The sequence below is a fragment of the Poecilia reticulata genome, linkage group LG23 (genome assembly GCF_000633615.1).
Source record: "Poecilia reticulata strain Guanapo linkage group LG23, Guppy_female_1.0+MT, whole genome shotgun sequence".
Classification (NCBI taxonomy): Eukaryota; Metazoa; Chordata; class Actinopteri; order Cyprinodontiformes; family Poeciliidae; genus Poecilia; species Poecilia reticulata.
Genome location: NC_024353.1, coordinates 4,823,609 through 4,840,601, shown reverse-complemented (window position 1 = coordinate 4,840,601; position 16,993 = coordinate 4,823,609). Strand labels below are relative to the sequence as shown.

General features: G+C 39.7%; 1 protein-coding gene across 2 annotated transcripts in view; it reads left to right on the top strand.

The window, feature by feature from the left end:
* The window catches only part of exoc4 (exocyst complex component 4), a 112,908-nt gene that overhangs the window by 10,715 nt on the left and 85,200 nt on the right, over window positions 1–16,993 (top strand). For both annotated transcript variants that reach the window (XM_008400669.2, XM_008400670.2), the window contains exons 8-10: window positions 3,920–4,100; window positions 13,588–13,733; window positions 14,356–14,444. In XM_008400669.2, coding sequence (XP_008398891.1) covers window positions 3,920–4,100; window positions 13,588–13,733; window positions 14,356–14,444 — 416 coding nt within the window. The remainder of the gene's footprint in view (window positions 1–3,919; window positions 4,101–13,587; window positions 13,734–14,355; window positions 14,445–16,993) is intronic.

Below are 16,993 nucleotides of genomic sequence, written 5' to 3'. Positions count from 1 at the left end.
TAGCTCGTTTTAGGTCCGACGCCCCACAGATTGTTCCTGAATTTGCTTTCATGTGTACATCTGTGAGCACTTAGCACTTTGGAGTTTGCTGTGTGTTTGTATTTGGATGCATATACTGCCAGTTTTCTCTATGTTCACTTCAATTTAAAGTCGATGCTTGTTGCTATGGAAACTCCACCTGATGTAGCACTTGTCGGGAACAATGGTCTTGAATATTGCACACTATATTTTATAGCACTGCAGATCAGCAGGCAACACTTAAACTCCTCCTAGCTTAAACAGCAGTGTGTAACTTCCTTTTGGTTCTTCTCATTCAACGTCTCAGGAAGCAAACACCTGTCTTTATATCACAAATATTATAGGAAGTGTCTTGTCACAAAGACGGTAATTTCCCAGGATGCAACACTAGAATGCAATGCCTTACAAGAGTATTCATAGTTTAATATTACTGCCTCGAATGTATGTATTTTAAAATATAAAACAATGCAATGTAGATTATGATAGTAATGAAAATTGGTTTCATGAGAAGTTTATCTTTGAATTTCTGTGCAATGTATTTTGCCGACGTTTCACTGCAATCACGGTTTTTGGAGTATGTGGTTTTTGCACATCCGCCGACTGAAACGTCAGTTTTGAACCTTCTCTCCAATCTCAACGGGGCAGCGATTAGTGAACAAGAAACAGGTAGTTGATTCTCAACAGGCTGCAGCTTTGGAGGAAGACTGGTGAAACAGAGGAGATTAGGCTGGGAAATGACACCAACTGAGTTCACAGGAGCCGGGGAAACAAAATGGTGCACAAAAGATCAACTCAGAAATAAAGACTGAACACCAAGCAAAGAAGTGACTAGAAAAGGAACCCCAAAAGTGACAAAAAAAGAAATAAAACCCATAGTTTTTAGATTTATGTTGCAAAAAAAAGGCCTCCCATTCACTGTTTTGTTTTGAAGCCTGAAAGTTTCTTCTTGTAATGTGACACAACGCATCAAAAAGGTTTGAAGGGTGTGGGTATTTTTGTATTTTGAAGTCTTCATTGTGATAGTGTTTGCTTTATTTTTTCTTTTGGGGAAACATTTCAGACGAAACCCTTTACAGGGCGAGTTGTATAAAGAAATGGCTGATGCAGGAAAGAAGATGGAGACCCATTTTGTCTGACTGGAACGTACCTGAATATTTCCATTATATGAGGGTCCAATGAATGATCACAAAATGAAAGTCAGAGCAATTTTAAATCTGGACAAGCACATTGCACAGGAGATGGTTTAGTTGTCATTTTCCTTCTTCTCCACCTGTTCAGCAGAGAAGTCTGGAAATCTTTCTGTGAATAATATCCGTGTTTGCTCGACGGCGTCATGACCCGGCACACTTAATATTTCACAAGCATTCACTCAGCACGTCGGAACCCTATTTACAGTAATTTAATGATCTTTGACTGACGCTCAGTCTAATGATAATCTAATTTTTATGCCGCTGTTGTTCTTCCAAAATGAGTCACGCACTTTCCTGCTGCTGGCCAGTTAGTCAGAGACTCTGTGCTGTTTCTCTCGGCTGTTCATGAGCGACTGGTGTCAGCTTCGATCCTGAGAGGAAATGAGACGAGAGGTCTCAAGGAACAGACGATATGGATTAGGATGGCCTCCACTGGGAGATAATGAGGAAGACTCGGTTGTCTACACTTCGCTCTCTGTCTATAGATGAGTGAGTGAGTGAGTGAGTGAGTGAGTGAGCCGAATGTGGAAGGCATGGTAACGTATCAGAAAAAGGTTTCAAGGTCAAAATCATAAGTTATGCATTTACTGTATATCTTCTCATGTGCGTAGTCAGAAAATATTTCACTTTTTAAAAGTTGATCTATGCTTTTTTGCAAATACTTCCTATTAATTGTGTCTTGGAAAAATACTCATCGTCCTTGATGCTTTGAAAGTTTTGCAATGTTTTAAAAGTTTATCGTCACCAGCTTTTATTAATTTCCTCTTAAGTAGAAAATAAAACCATGTATATTACTTCTTCCACTAAACTAATATGTAATGACTAGTAAACGTGACGACCATTAGTTGTGCATTTCACAGCTTAGTCTAGCCTTTTTACAATTGAAAAATGTAGTGTCAAGAAGAAAATCATTGTCGAAAGCCTAAAAATGCAGCTGTCACATGTGAAAGAATGCTTTTTGTTTTTTTTTCCCTGTCAGGTTGAATCAAAACTTTTTTGGCCAATGTGCCAAACGGTATGTGTTGTGGAAAACTAATACCGAAAGTCACCAGGAATACAAAATCCTCAGGGGAAAACATGGTGGTTTCAGCATCTCACTGTGTTGATTATTTTCTTCAGCATGGAAGCGGCTGGAGTTGAAGCAAATACGTAAGCATGGAGCTGTTTACTGGGTAGTCCTGGAAGGAAACCTGTGAGAGGAGGCAAAACATTGAGACTGGGGTGAAGGTTCAACTTTTAGCACAACAACAACAACCCTAAGCATTGATACTGGTGTGGCTTCATATAAGGTCAGACCTAAATCAAAGTAAGAATCTTTTAACAAAACTTTACATATATATTACATACTTTTGCAAGGCTCTATGTAAAGGCATGTATGGCATAGAAATAAGTTGGTTTCCACTATGTTTTGTAAGGCTTTGGGCATAAATTTACCATCTCAGGGATCAGTTTACACTGTTATCTCCTAAGCCCCAGCACCTTCTTTTTTCTCCTCGGCTGTACTTCTGAATAATGATGCCGGTCTTTGTTTTTGCATTATTGATGCATTTTAGTATCCTCCTCCTCCTCCTCAGAAAAAGGTGGCCTGAAGGAAGGCAACAAAGTTCTTGTAATGCGGAGAACTACTTCAGAAGGCGGCATCCGAGGTTTAATTTATGAGAAAATGTCCGTGAGACGGTCCAGCAGATAGCAGCACGATGTAAGACTTAAGCGGGGACAAAGCACGCTCTGAGCTATAGCCAAATGGCAAGGAAAGTGTAAAGAAATAACTTTGCTAGCTGTAGTTTACAAGACCTGCACATCCCAATGGATTACTTTGCTGAAAGGTGCCAGGATACAAGAGCTAAAATCCCATGAGACATTCCAGCAGCTACTTTGTAACTAACTAAAAAGGGAGCAATAAAGGGCTGTTGTGGGAGACCTAGCGTTATATAATTGCATTAAATTCTCATTGAAGACACACTCGATTTATTCCGTTTTTATTGTTGTAATTAATACGCTGACAGAAATTTAGTACCAAACATTTGATATCCATTCTGCCAGGTAGAGAAAAAATTAATTAAAATGATAAAAAAAATCCAACAAAAAATGTGGCATAGACTGTGTCATTATTTCGTTATCAACTATAATCCCCCAGCCCCTTTACAATAAAGTAGATACTCGTCATCATCCGTCTCATCTAATATAACCTCTGTTCCCTCTTTACTTCAAAAGCTCCGTCCTTGTGCCAGAAGGAGGTGCAGCAGAGTCTGTATGAAAGCATTAGGGCAGATGAAGCAACTGTGAGCTTTCAGTGCTAAGTAGGGCACTCAGATGTAGTAGAAGGTCAGTTTGGTTTTGGATGTGCTCTCTCTACTTCAAGCAGAGCCATTTAGAGCTAATGAGAGTGGCTTTTCATTTGGATCCTTCTAGGGGCATCCAGGTGCTGCGTTATTAACGCGGGGGAAAAATGCTGAAGTCTCTGCTCAAGACAGTTGGTAATTAAAACTAAACCGTGAAACACTTCATCTCGGTTTATGTAACCTGTGTTTTAATTTCTAAACTCGTAAGAGAAAAACAGTTTGTGGAGCATGTCTATGTACTGTTGTTTACTATAATGTCATTTTGTCTCCATCCCTATCATAAAGTGCTCTCCATCCCTTGTTGCCTGCTTCTCTTCACGTTGCCCCGCTCATCCTTTTGTTCTTCTCTCTCTCTGGCTCCCTCTGCAGGCTGCTGTTGGAACTGCTGGAGCTTCTGTTTGACAAGTTCAAGGCAGTTGCCCAGGCTCACAGTGTGGTGCTGGCCCACATGCAGCAGATTGCTGCACACGCTCCAGGTGTGACCCATGAGGAGAAGATCAAGCTCTACGAGCAGGCTGATGTGTCTGCCAAGATCCAGGCAGTGCTGCAGGTTAGTTTTCTGCCACAGTCAAAGAAAAAACACGGAACAAATATAGTTATATGTGCCGGTTCAAATTAAAGTGTTCAAAGGTTGGATATAGTTTACAGTGATTTGTACTGGCATTAATATTATATTAAATATGGAACTATTTCATCACAGTAGTTGCCTATAGGATTGAAGTTATACCCGTTACCTCCAGTTGCCATGGCATTCTCCTTGTCTAAAAGCGACATAAAATGAAATTTAATTAAAATCTATTTGATGCTACAGCATAAATTAAATATTACATTTTAGTCATTGTCTGTCATGAACTTGAAAATTAGGTAAATATAAAGTGATAGTAGCACCACCATTCAGTGCATTACATATTTATGCAGTGTTGGTATAATTTTATAAAGGCTAAAAGGCCACTTACAAAGTAGCCCCTATTGAATGTAGAGAAATTTTGGGCTTTTATATTTGCGCAAAGATATATTTTGTCACATTGCCACAGCATGGTGCTGCCACCACCATGCTTCACCATTACAATGGTGCATTCATGTTGATGTTTTTTTTACTCAGCATTTTACATGTAGGCCAAAAATTGTCATTCCTTTTCTTTTTTCCAGTCCTGCCTGCAAAGCTACCGGCAACCTGTAAATGTAAATTCTTATGGGTTTTCATTCAATCTCCAGTTTGATGTCTTTTGTCTAAAGGATGTGGGAGATGCTGCAGCACCCTTGCCATTTTATTATTTTATTTTTTAAAGTTTTTATGAGTAATACTCAGCATGACTTGCCAAAAATAAGTTTCGTCTTTTTAATAGTTTTTCCTACTTGGTTTGTAGAACGATAAACCCCAGTAAGTTTAAATCGCCTCCTTAACCCTTCACAGTTTTGTATAAAGCTGCTCACCAGATATTATTGCTAATGTCTTGCTCTACATTGACGCACCACACACCTGAATGATCCCAACCAACAGCTTTCCAACATAGTCGATACATAATTTTTAAATATGAGCCCACACCTGCTAATGATTAGTTAATCGAGTGAATTAGATTGGCAACACCTGGCTTCTGCTTAGCCCCCTATTTTCTATGGCTGCTGTGGAGGTGTAATTACTTTTTCACCCACTGCTTCTGCTTTTTGGCTTAGTTCTTGGACTAATAGTCATATCATGTTTTTCTTTCTTTACCTTTGCACGAAATAGGTAAGAATTGGTTAATTTAAAAAAATGAGTTCTCTCATAAAACCTTGAAACCTAAAGAGGAACTGCTTATTTTTCACGTGGTTGGGAAAATAAAGAAGTTCTTGATTGCTTGGATTAATTTTAGGCTCTTTAATTGGCATGTATTTATGCTTGGTTGTTGATCCCCCTGCTCCTGTTTGATTGGTTGAGGGAGACGAACAGCTGTTGAAATGACCCTGTGGTGACTCTCAGTGGGAAAATCGGCGACAGTTGTTGCTCTCAGACTGATTGGTGTGTGTGTGTATGCGTGTGTTTGTTCCTTTTGTGTGTTAATATCTCAAAATATGGCGCTTCATGTGGAGCTTCTTCACGGACAGTCTTTAAATTGTCATTTGCAGCAATTATCTGGCAGTTTTCAACAAATGTACTAGAAAAAATGTAGTTAAGTACTATTTTATGTATTCATTCACATATGCATCATATCGGCACAGAGCGTAGAAAATGCCTCGGGTTTTATGTACGTTCGGTGAGTGAGATTCAGGCGAAAATGAGCTTTTCTATTGTGGAGGACTTGGACTTGTTGGCTGCTGCCATGGTAATTGATAGCCCAGTGTTTCTTTCTATCGATCACGTAAAAGCAAAAATAAATAAAACGATGGAATGCTTTCTGCCGAGTGAAATTGAAAGCCCTTTCATGTCTAACTCCCACAATGAGACTGTGCCTCCAATAGGTTGAGCTTTTTCCAGCTGGCATGCATAAACACACAAAATGAAGAGTGTTTCGGGGTATTTGTGTGTGTATTTTGAGGGTTGTAGCGTTGCATAGGCATGCAGTGTAATTGCTCTGCTGTATGAGTACAGTTTTAGATGGCAGGAAGCCATTCCTCAGTATTTGACCACAGCCAGCACACAATTGCCGGTGGCTCCAATCTCTCTTGGCTCTCTCATGTGAGATAATAGAATCTCTTGATTAGAATACTCATTATGTGAAATGAGGTTTTCTTACTCAGTCACTTGTGTTATTATTTTCTGACTGATAATATCAATAAGAAGGACCCACATCTCCATTTGTTTTTCTTTCTTTTCTCTCACTCTGCATTCCCTTTGCTCTTTGCTTCCTCAGCATAATTCCTGCTGCCTCTGTATCGCAATCTCTATTTCCCAATACCTTCTGCATTTCCCTCTTGGTCCTTGTAATTTCCTCCTTAATCTTATTATCTGCCTTTTTTTCCCCCTTCTTTCTCCCTTCGCCCCCTTCATTTAGCTCTTTGTTTTACAGTGTCACATGTCAGCAATGAGAGAAATTAAATTCCTGCAGCACCCACACCGCCTCTGGTAGGTTTTATTGGATACTGATCCAGCTGATATCTCAAACCTTAAGACCAGCACAGGCCTGACTTTCCTTGCGATATTTAGAGTTTCCTCATATTGGTTCTCTCTGGAGGTAGTGTTTCTGTTGTGTTGGATATTTTTTGGAAAAAGTAGGTTTTAAGTTTTCTTCCATTCAGCCTTCCGCTTTTTCTCTTTATGTATTTGTGTCCATTTACTGTTGCTTCTCTCTGCCATTCATCTGTTTATCTGCTTGTCCATCTGCCCGTTCATTTGTCCTTCCATCCATCTATTTCTATATTAAATCTAGAAAAATAGGGAATTTTGACATCTTTAAATGTAGATTTTTTTTTGCTTTAAATACAAAGATTTGAACAAAAGTGCAATAACACAATAAGAGGTCAGAAGAGATGAAAAATAGTTATCAAAATTCAATTTAGTCACAGAATGACATATTCAAAGGTGTCAAGTATAAATAGTGCTGTGCTCTTTTTTTAATTCTCACAGAAAACACACTCTGGATCTATTTACTCACTGACTACCCGTACCAAGCCCCCATTTACTAAAAAAAATGATTTATATCCCCGCATGACTCTTGCTTCTCATTGCATTTCTTGTATTTGACATCCACAGAAACCTTTGACAGGTTTTATTTTCTCTCCCCCCCCCCTTCACATGGAGAGGTGCAGAAACCAGGTTGACCTTTACACATGACATACTAGCAGACGATTGCAGGAGCTGACAGAAACATAGGGTGCACACAGCTACAAGGCCTTGGCAGAGAAGCGACTTTCATCAGTGTGCGACTGTGGCCCGGTAGGTTTAGAGAGTGAAGTCGGGTAAACAAGCTTTTGAAAGTCAGGATTCATGTAGCAGTTCTAATCCTTGCTCAGAAAGGCCCAAGATACTCCTGCGGGTTGTGTCGTTTAAGTGTGGAAGTATTGATCCGAAGCATAAAAAACTGCGGGGTAATCAGTGGTATTGATGTAGGAAGGTGTACTTTAAAGCCACTGCGCAATTTTTCAAATCGCTCTCTGTTGAATTTGTGAGTATGCCTATTGATTATCTGCAGGATCAGTGAATTTACATCTCTAAGCATGCAGCACCACACTACCTGCAAAAGCCTGCTCGCACACCCTTCTTTTTCTTCTTTTCAGGCGTATTGTTTACTTGCTAAGCTGGCGTTGCACTTCTAATAAGATGATATTCAAGTGAAATTATTTGCAAAGAAACATCTGCATTTCTTCAGTTACATTAGAAGTTGCAAGCTATCAGATAATTGGCCATTGGCTTATATAAAGATCACAGTTCACAAACCTCAACATGGATTCATAATTAAGATGGCCCAATCTTTATCTAGAGTAAGGTGTCTGTGGCTGCTCCTGTCCATCACCCTTTCACCTTGTCTACAGTTTGGTCTGATGCCTGGAAGTTTGTTAATTAGGTTGCCATTTGCGGACGCTGCAAGGATTTGTGGCTATTTGCCTGCATGCCACGTCCATTGTCTGCTCCTGGGATGTGACCAGAGTGCAAATCTCACTTTTAATGAGGTGCTTCTTATGCACGCAGAGGGACTTTTGAAACTGCATCCAAAAATACGGACGGATCACGAGGATCTGGCTTCTGAAAGAGGCGATTCTTGTAATTTCAAGTTCAGATTAGACCTTGAAATGTTTATTAACATTTACTGACACAAGTGCTAAAATGGATGCCTTTTTGATGGTTTCTGTGAATATTGTTTTATTGCAATTGCCTTTCTAAATTTCCAGTAGATGCTCAGTTGTGTTTTCTCTCGTATGTCTGGTAATGCTCCTCTGATTACGCGCCGTGTGGAAGAGAGGAGAGCCTTTGGTTTAATCTAAATCCGCTTCATAAATTAATCCCTTTGTCGACACAGATTACTCAACACAAAAGGCTGTGTCATGTTTGTGTCAACATATGCAAGAGGCTTTGAGATTTTTTTTTCTTACTTTTTGCCTCCTCAACAGACAAGAAAATAAAGCAAATTGAAGTGGCAGAGAGAATCAAGAAGACAATAAGCCTCTATTAATTGGATATGAAGTACAGACATTGCTACCATGTTCTGGGCCGACATTTTAATCAAAATGTCATGTTCATCCTGTCCTCCAGAGCATTATCATGTTTATATGTTGTTGGAGTGCAGTGAAGTATACCATGGTGCTGTTCTAAGGATTCTTTCTTCTCAGCAACCATTTCAAAACCAGTGTTGGTCCAAACATCTAGAGATGATCTTACAATTTTTATAATTTGGTGCAATGCGTCATTACCGCCGAAAGTGAAATACTGCTAAGGTTGAGTCTATGAAGCTGCCTCGCTGTCGACAGTAACACCAGTGGTTCCAGCAGTTTTCAGTTCTTCCTGCCTTTATGGTTACTGGTTGTTATCCTAACCAATTTTCTATTTCTTGAACTTCAGTGGCCCCTACCTCCCCATGAGTATTATTATTTATTTTATCCCTGGTTAAGAGCCAGTTCAAAATGTAAGGAATAGTCAACGATTTTTTTTTTGAAATTTAACAAATACTGAGAAGAGTGTTCAAATATCCATCCAGAAGGTTGTTGGTGATTAAAACAAGCTTTGTTCGGGACGTATGTGGACATCTGTACCTCTACGTAAAACTTTGACAGTAGTGCAGAGATATTGTTTGAAGAAAACTCTGCCACTAATAATCTTAGTAACATAACACTTAGTGCAACAAAAATCAATTTGTCTACTTTGTTTTAAACAATAATCACGTGTGGCCACAGAACTTGTCGGGGTTGTACCAAGGACAGAAGTTTTCGGCTTCCACATCTTCCTCTCCGTTCCCTCCGGTCAACAAGGTAGCCTTCAGAAGATCGACTGCCTGCAGCCGACTCCAGGTGGGAGCCCCTGCTGCTTTAGCAGGAGTCCGGTGCTGAGAGAGCGTTTGCTGCTGGAGCTCCGTCACAACTCGTGAAGGTTATTGAAGTTTCTGGAGCACAATCAATACAGGATGTAGACAGAGCCTCTCTTTGACGGCCAAGGACACTTGCAGCTTTAAACTTCAAGCTAGCAGCCGGGGATATCAGTCAATATGTTTAGTGACAAGACGCTTGCCAAGGGACTTAGCGAGAAAACAGACCATTTCTGTTAAGCCTTGAGAAAGGAACAAAGTGGAAATTGTTCTCGGCTACTTTTAAGACTTCTTGAGCACAGAGATGGATGGGAGCAGGAAATATGTGAAAACAAAATGATATATCCGCCTTCAATTTCAGCCAACCGACTGCTGGGTTTACCCTCTGTCAAGTGCTCACCTGCAAAGCTTTGAGCAATGTTCTCCTAATTGCTCTAATTCTTTGGCTGTTGGGGCCTAATAAAAGGTGAGTACGCGCTTGCTTCGTGAATGAAAGCATCGGGGCATTTTAGCGGTGAACGGATAGATGGGGGTGGTGGGGGGGTGCTGCTAATGATTTACAGCGGCAGACTTCCATTAAGCTTCTCTCCATTTTAATTTAACTTTGCACTCAGGCAGCGGACTGATTTGAGCTTGGGACGCGACCCAAGCAATTCGTTTGCACAACGAGTTTGATTGAATAGTTTTGGTGGAAATGATTGTGAAGGAAGCCCTGCAGAGAGATGTGTTATTTTTATTTGTGGCCCGTCTCACACAAACACACGCATACACGCACGCACTCAAACATGCACTTTTGAGCCCTTGCTCTTAGCCGTCTAATTTGCCGGGATAAATTTGCACATGTTCTACATGATTACATGCTTGTTTTTGTTTTTTGTTTTTTTTCTTATTTGTTGCTTCGTGACTTTTAATTTTTAGTGAATTTAGCTGGTTTGTTTCTTCCTCTGCTGTTTTATTAATCAACTCTCTCTGACCTTTTAATGAAAGTCATCAGATCTAATTAATAGAAGCGAGGATACTTATCAGGATGCGGCTAAATTAGAAGCATTGCAGATGTGATGCAATATGCTTTTTGTTTTCACCGATTCTCACCGTTGGCTGTTTTAACAGGACAGAAATGTAGAAAGCGTGTTAAATTCGGGGTGTAAAGAGAAGAAGAGAGTTCAAAGACAACAGTTGTGTAATGTTTGTGAATCCTCATTTCAAGGTCTTCGGTGTTTGTGCTGCTTGCGTAAGACCTTATCAAAGCTCCAGGGGTTTAACTAAATTAGAACAGGCACCCATTTGGAACTGGGCTCTGGGACCAATTACTAATTATCAATGTGGACAATTGAATTTGTTTACTTGTGTGTGTGTATGTGTGTGTAGCTGTGTCTTTGTATTATGTTCTTGCAGTCACTGAAGCAACTCTTTGTTTTGGTAACCACAATCATGTTGCTAATCTTGTCTTTATCTTTTGTTTGCACTGTTTCTGAATTTCTTATCTTTTTTTTATGCATTCTCATTCAACCCTCAGCTTTAGATTATAATAGCATTTCTATCCAGGTTCACCATTGTGTTCAATCAGTTTAAGTTCTGTACCTCCTAATTTTTACTTTTTTTCTTTTATAATATTAGCTTTGGAATCTTTAAAATGTGAATGTTAGAATTAGTGACAGAAACTGTATCCACGTTTATTGTTTCTGTTTAGTGTGCAAGGCATCAGTCAGGAGAAGGGTGGAAGAATATTTCTGCAATTGTGTATTTTACCATTGTACACAGATAATAGTGTCATCAACAAATGTGGAAAAATATGGGACAAAACTGACATTGAAAAAATTTTGTTTCCCATAAATTGATGAGAAAGCAAAATGAAGACGAGGCGGACCCAAACAGATACTGATTGTCTTCAGTATGTGACAACAATCAAGCTCAAACACAAATAACATCAAGACAGCATGTTTTTAATTCCTCACACAGCATATAAAATGTGTTAAGCCTATATTTTTCTTTTAGGCTTAGACCAGGGGTGTCAAACTCCAGTCCTGAAGGGCCGCTGTCCTGCAGTTTWTAGATGTGCCACAGGTAYAAAACACCTRWATCAAATGDCTTAATTACCTCCTCAGTTCTCCAGAGCCTTGCTAATGACCTAATTATTCTATTCAGGTGTGGTGCAGCAGAGGCACTTCTAAAAGTTGCAGGACACCGGCCCTCGAGGACTGGAGTTTGACACTCCCGGCTTAGACGCATCATGTAGCTGGAACTTTGTAACCAGATCAATTCGTAATTGAAGAGTTTATTTTGGTCCTAAAGAATATAACTGTGGCAGGATTTGATTATTAAAGAGAAATTACAAAGAGTCTCAAAGGAGTTGGTTCATTTTTACGCACGTGATCTCTAGAGTGAGTTTTGGTTAAAACAATTTTTCCATAAAACAATTATTTTCCCATCATTATCTCTCTGTCTCTAATTCCCTCCATCATTTTTATCATCTGCCTCCCATCACTCCCTGTGTCCTAACGGTCCAGTTAATTGCCTGCAAAGTTCACTCTGACTCTGGGCTAATGCAATTTAAGAGGGGTCGGAGCCCCTTCATCAGCCCAGCAATGGCATTTCATTAAGTCTGCTTGGGTGTTAGCTTGCAAGCAAGTAAGGGAGGGGGGGGGGGTTTCACTCCGTCAGCTCATCATTAGTAATTAATACACTGATGGGATTAGCTGCAGCACAGGGCCAGTGGCAAGTGGTCACCACGCTGCTGCAAGTTTTGGGTCGGCAAGCGTGATATGGCGACAAGCTCAGCTGTTGTGATTGGGGAACTGTGTTGGGGAGTGATTAATTGGTAAAAGATTGTGGATTAACACGCGTTATTAAATTTGTAAACACTTGCAAAGAGTCCGGACTGATTTAACTTGATACGAGATCCCTTAAAAGTTTTTAGAGTTGACTTGATAGTTTTAACCCTCCCTTAAAAGACCTTTTTTTTTATTTATTTATTTTTTTTATCAGCTTATTGGAAGCTCTGAAAGAAAACTGCTTGCATTACATAGTTCACTTTTTATGGTTGCTACTTTGTGTTGGATCAGATATCAACCCTAGCATGGAAGGCTTCCCCATGCATGACAGGGAATGCTCTGCACAGCGTTAATTACATCATTATGGCCGGGATGGATCTCCATCTGCTCAGCCATTACTCCTGTCCCATTCTGGGCTGACCCACACTGCGCTTTCAGAATTAGACACACACAGGCTAAATGGCCCTGATAAATTATGAAGCTATTAGATATGGGAGGCTATTTTGGAACATATGCATTCGCAGAGAGAGGAATGAGGGGTGGGCGAGAGAGAGGCAGATACGAACCACGGGAAGACGGAGCAAGAAACTTGGAGGGGAAAAAATAGAAATGTGAGAAATGATAGTTGAAGCTTAAAGAGACTTTGAAAAATGAGAGCAAATGAAAGAAACGGAGGGAATTTGCAGATAGAATGATAGAGGAAGTGGACTTTTTTGGGGGGTCTGGACAGAGTTTCGATGTGCTTATTTCAGACTATTGTTAGAAGTTGATAAGATTTTTATGAAGCATAATCAGACACTGATGGATTTTAGCATTGATCACGCAGACAGATCAGGGAACTGAAATGGGAAAAAAATGACTGTTCCTGTCATGTCTGCAGATTCTTTCTATCTTGGGGTTGAGATCTTTTTTTAGGGTATGTAATAGGATTGAGACATGATATGTCAGTGGATTACTATTTTTCTTAAGGTTTTTTTTTTGCCATGAAATATGATTTTCCATTAAACCAACAGCATCAGTTAGGTTGCATCTCTGCATCACCCCCCCTGCAAGAATACAGAAATATATGCCAAAGGCTAAAAGTTGTTGAAATACTTGACATACTTAAAAGGCTGAAAAACTGATTTGTTGAGCTTATCCAAAAATTTGTCAAAAGTTTTGTGGCCATCCAAATTACTTTCTTTCTTTCTTTAATTTTTGTCAGAAGCACAAGAGTTTATGTCACACTGCAGAAGGACAAGTTCCTGTTTCCCTCAAACGTAACACAAGCGAAACAGGAAATGTTTTCCTGCCTTTATTTTACCTTTAACAGAACACACTCTGTGCATTTAAGGTTCTGCTGATGGAGTATCTGGATGTGAAGAACAGCCGTAGTTCCACCGAGCAGTCGGCTCAGCTCTCCTATGCCAGCACCGGCAGTGAGTTTGCCGCCTTCTTCGCCAAGAAAAGACCCCAGCGTGCCAAACAGTCACTGTTCAAGTAAGAATCCCTTTCTTGGCTTGAAAGATCATACAGGGTCTCGTATGCAACATTGTGGTCAAAGATTTAAGGTCAGATGTTTTGAGCCTAAATCAAGAAATCTTTAAGGTCATGTCGTCATGACCTTTTGTAGACAACGGAGTGCGACCGTTTTAGGTTGTAGGTTAGCTGGGAATAAGCCTGATTAGGTTAACACTTTCAAATTGACCTTTTGCCTACCGTTATTTTAGAAAGCTGTTGTTATTACAAAACAAAAGTATCTGTGCAAATAACATATCGATGTTAAGTTTTAGTTTTGACCTTTAATAAATCAAGAGGTCCTTTGAGATTACTCTTGCTTTTTTAAAGCAAGAAGGTGGTTAAGAAGGCACATTGTTACAACATGATACTTAGCATCAAAATGCATAAGAAAAACAAAACACTGCCAAGTAGCTAAAATATCTTTGATATCAAATAAATATTATTTCCAGTTTCATTTTATAATGTGGCATAGCTATTTATCTTTTAAATGAGTAGAATTGTGTCAACAAATTGATGAATATCAGCCCTGAAATTCTTTGCAATTCCTCACAACCTTAAGTTATGCTCCTAATTATTTCCAAATCCTTTGTTTTATTTGCAGGTTTGAGTCATCGTCCCACGCAATCAGCATGAGTGCCTACCTGAGGGAACAAAGACGAGAACTCTACAGCAAAAGCGGAGAGTTACAAGGTGAGGAAGGGGGACTGGTAGATGAACTGAGGAGTGCACGGTGAAGTGGCAGAGTTTAAAACTTGATGCCAAGATAAAGATGTGGGGAAGCAATCTAAGTGGAATAAGTTGACTCTGGAAATATTGGTGAAAAGAGAGACGATAAAAGGACAGCAGAGGTGAATCTCAGATTGTAAAACGGTAAGATGTCTGTGTATAGTGCACTGGAAGAACCGAGTAGTTAAAAGTGGTGGGGTTTGGTCACGGTTTGTAAAGGTGGAGGGATTCACTCAGATGCTGATTGAGGTGAAGAGTTGGAATTGGAAGTATGAAAGAGGAGGGAGTAATGGTGCTCAGAGAAAGAAAGGGCATGTCACAGTTCGAGGAGTTGCACTTAGGAACAAAAAAAAAAAAGGAAAAAAAAAAGGCAGACAACAGGAGTGTGGAGCGCCAAGCAGCGATAGAGAAAGAGATTGACGAGATGCAGAGAACAGGGTGACTTTGCAGAATCCGCCTACAGGGAGAAGCCCTTAAAAAGCTCTCGCTCACACATTCACACGCACAAAATAGCTCAGTAAGTGAGCTACACAGCTGGACCCTGGAGAGCCCGAATGGTGCTGCTGCCCGTACCTCTTCTGTTTTTTCCTCTCCTCTGCCTCTCTGTGCGTCTGCCTGTGACCTTGAGGTTTCAATCAGCGATGCCTGATGGCGATGTTTGCTGTCTGCTGCCTTACTTTTTTTTTTCTTATCCAATTCCTTGTTGATTTGTTGATGGGTTAAAAAAATAAAAAATAAGATCTGCACAAATACAGAGCCGTAAAAAAATTTATTTAGCCCACTACAGATTTTCTCGCATGGCAGAGTTTTCAAGCATGAACAGCTTATTTAAGATGAACTAAATTAGATTTAAGGCTATGCTTTGACTACACCACTCCGAAACCTTCATCATATTGACTTTTAAGTGTGCGATTCAGAGGTGGACTTGGTGGTTTGCTTCAGTGTTCATCCGTTTTACCATCACAAATGTATTTTCAGAGATTCTTGCTTTTTTGTGAGCATCAAAATTTATGGTTTTGTCAAATATGGTAAGTTGTCCAGGTCCCGAAGTAGCAAAGCAACCCCAGACCATCATACCACCACCACTTTTGTTTGATGATTGATATACTATTTTAGTTTTAGGCCAGATTTTTGTGGACTGACCACTTTGAAAATGTTCTACTTTTGTCTCACTGGTTCATAATTTTTTCCCTAAACTATATAAAATATAGACTCTGGTTGGTATGAATAGTTTCTTTTTTTCACTTTAATGAATTAAATTATTGAAAACTTCTGTACTGTGTTCTGTCAGGTTATCTATGTCCACCATTATGCTTTGTTTGATGTTCTAAAGTGTGGCAACAAAGGAAACCAGAACAAAGATCTAAAGGAGCAAATACATTTTCACCAAAGCGTAAGCTGCATTATTAGCTAATCACACGTCCGGTCACGGCAGACATTGCAATGCATTCTTTACCTCCTTCCGTAACAGGAAAAGTGGCGAGGATGTAAATATAAACTAGAAGAGCAGCATTGATGAGCTGTGGATAAAAGAAAACTCTAAATAGTTTCCACATAAAGCCTCATTTTTTTTCTCCTTCCATCTGTCAGCGCCTGAGAAAGAAGGTAGAAAACTACATTTTTTTTTTGACTGACTGAATGCCTCGGAGCGCTTATAAGAAGATGAGATTCCTCTTGGCTTTCATTTCACCTGTCACAATGTGTAGCACCGTCTGTGAGCCCGAGCCTCGGCCTGAACGGCTGAAAAGAGATTGAAAGAGTAAGAAATCATTTAGAAAGTGAAATAAGTCGACTGTGATGGAGGGAGCGGAGAGACGGATGGTGGGAGGGAAGGAGCAGGAGGAAGGTTAAAAGTCATTGTTTTCATCAGGGTCCAGTGAAGAAGCCATTAAGAGACTTCAGAGGGAAGAAATTAAAAAAATATGTATTGAGACTTTGTGGAAAGGGACTTTTTCCCTCCTTTTAAATTAAACTTAGTGGGCAGGGAGGGAGAGGAAAGAGTTAGAAAATAGAGATTGAGTTGATGAATACTTTCGGCTTTGGGATTACTCTACACTTAAAGATTAGTCATGTGTGTCTCCTGCCTGGTGTTTCCTTAAAGTCGTTTCTTTTTTTTTCCTCCAGTGGTCTACTTCAACTCACTGCAGTTATTAACTCCAACACCAAGAAACTTAGCCTTGAAGGCTTTTTGCCTCTGCTCCTGTACTTTTTCTCCACTTGCATCCACTTATGCCCTAATATTAAATGCATAAAAACAGTGACTAACATAGTAGACTGCAAAATTATTTAGATTGAGCACCAGCTACTTTTATGTTGGGCAAAAATGCGAATTTCTTCAATAGAACCAGCAGATTTATTCACTCACTTTAAACTTGTTTGCATTTAGGTTAAAGATCCAAACTTTAATATATTTTGGGGGGTTTATGCTGCAGACACAAGTGAATAATCGTAAAGTGAAATGTACATTTCAAAGATGTGATGTGTGTGTGTGTGTGTGTGTGTGTGTGTGTGTG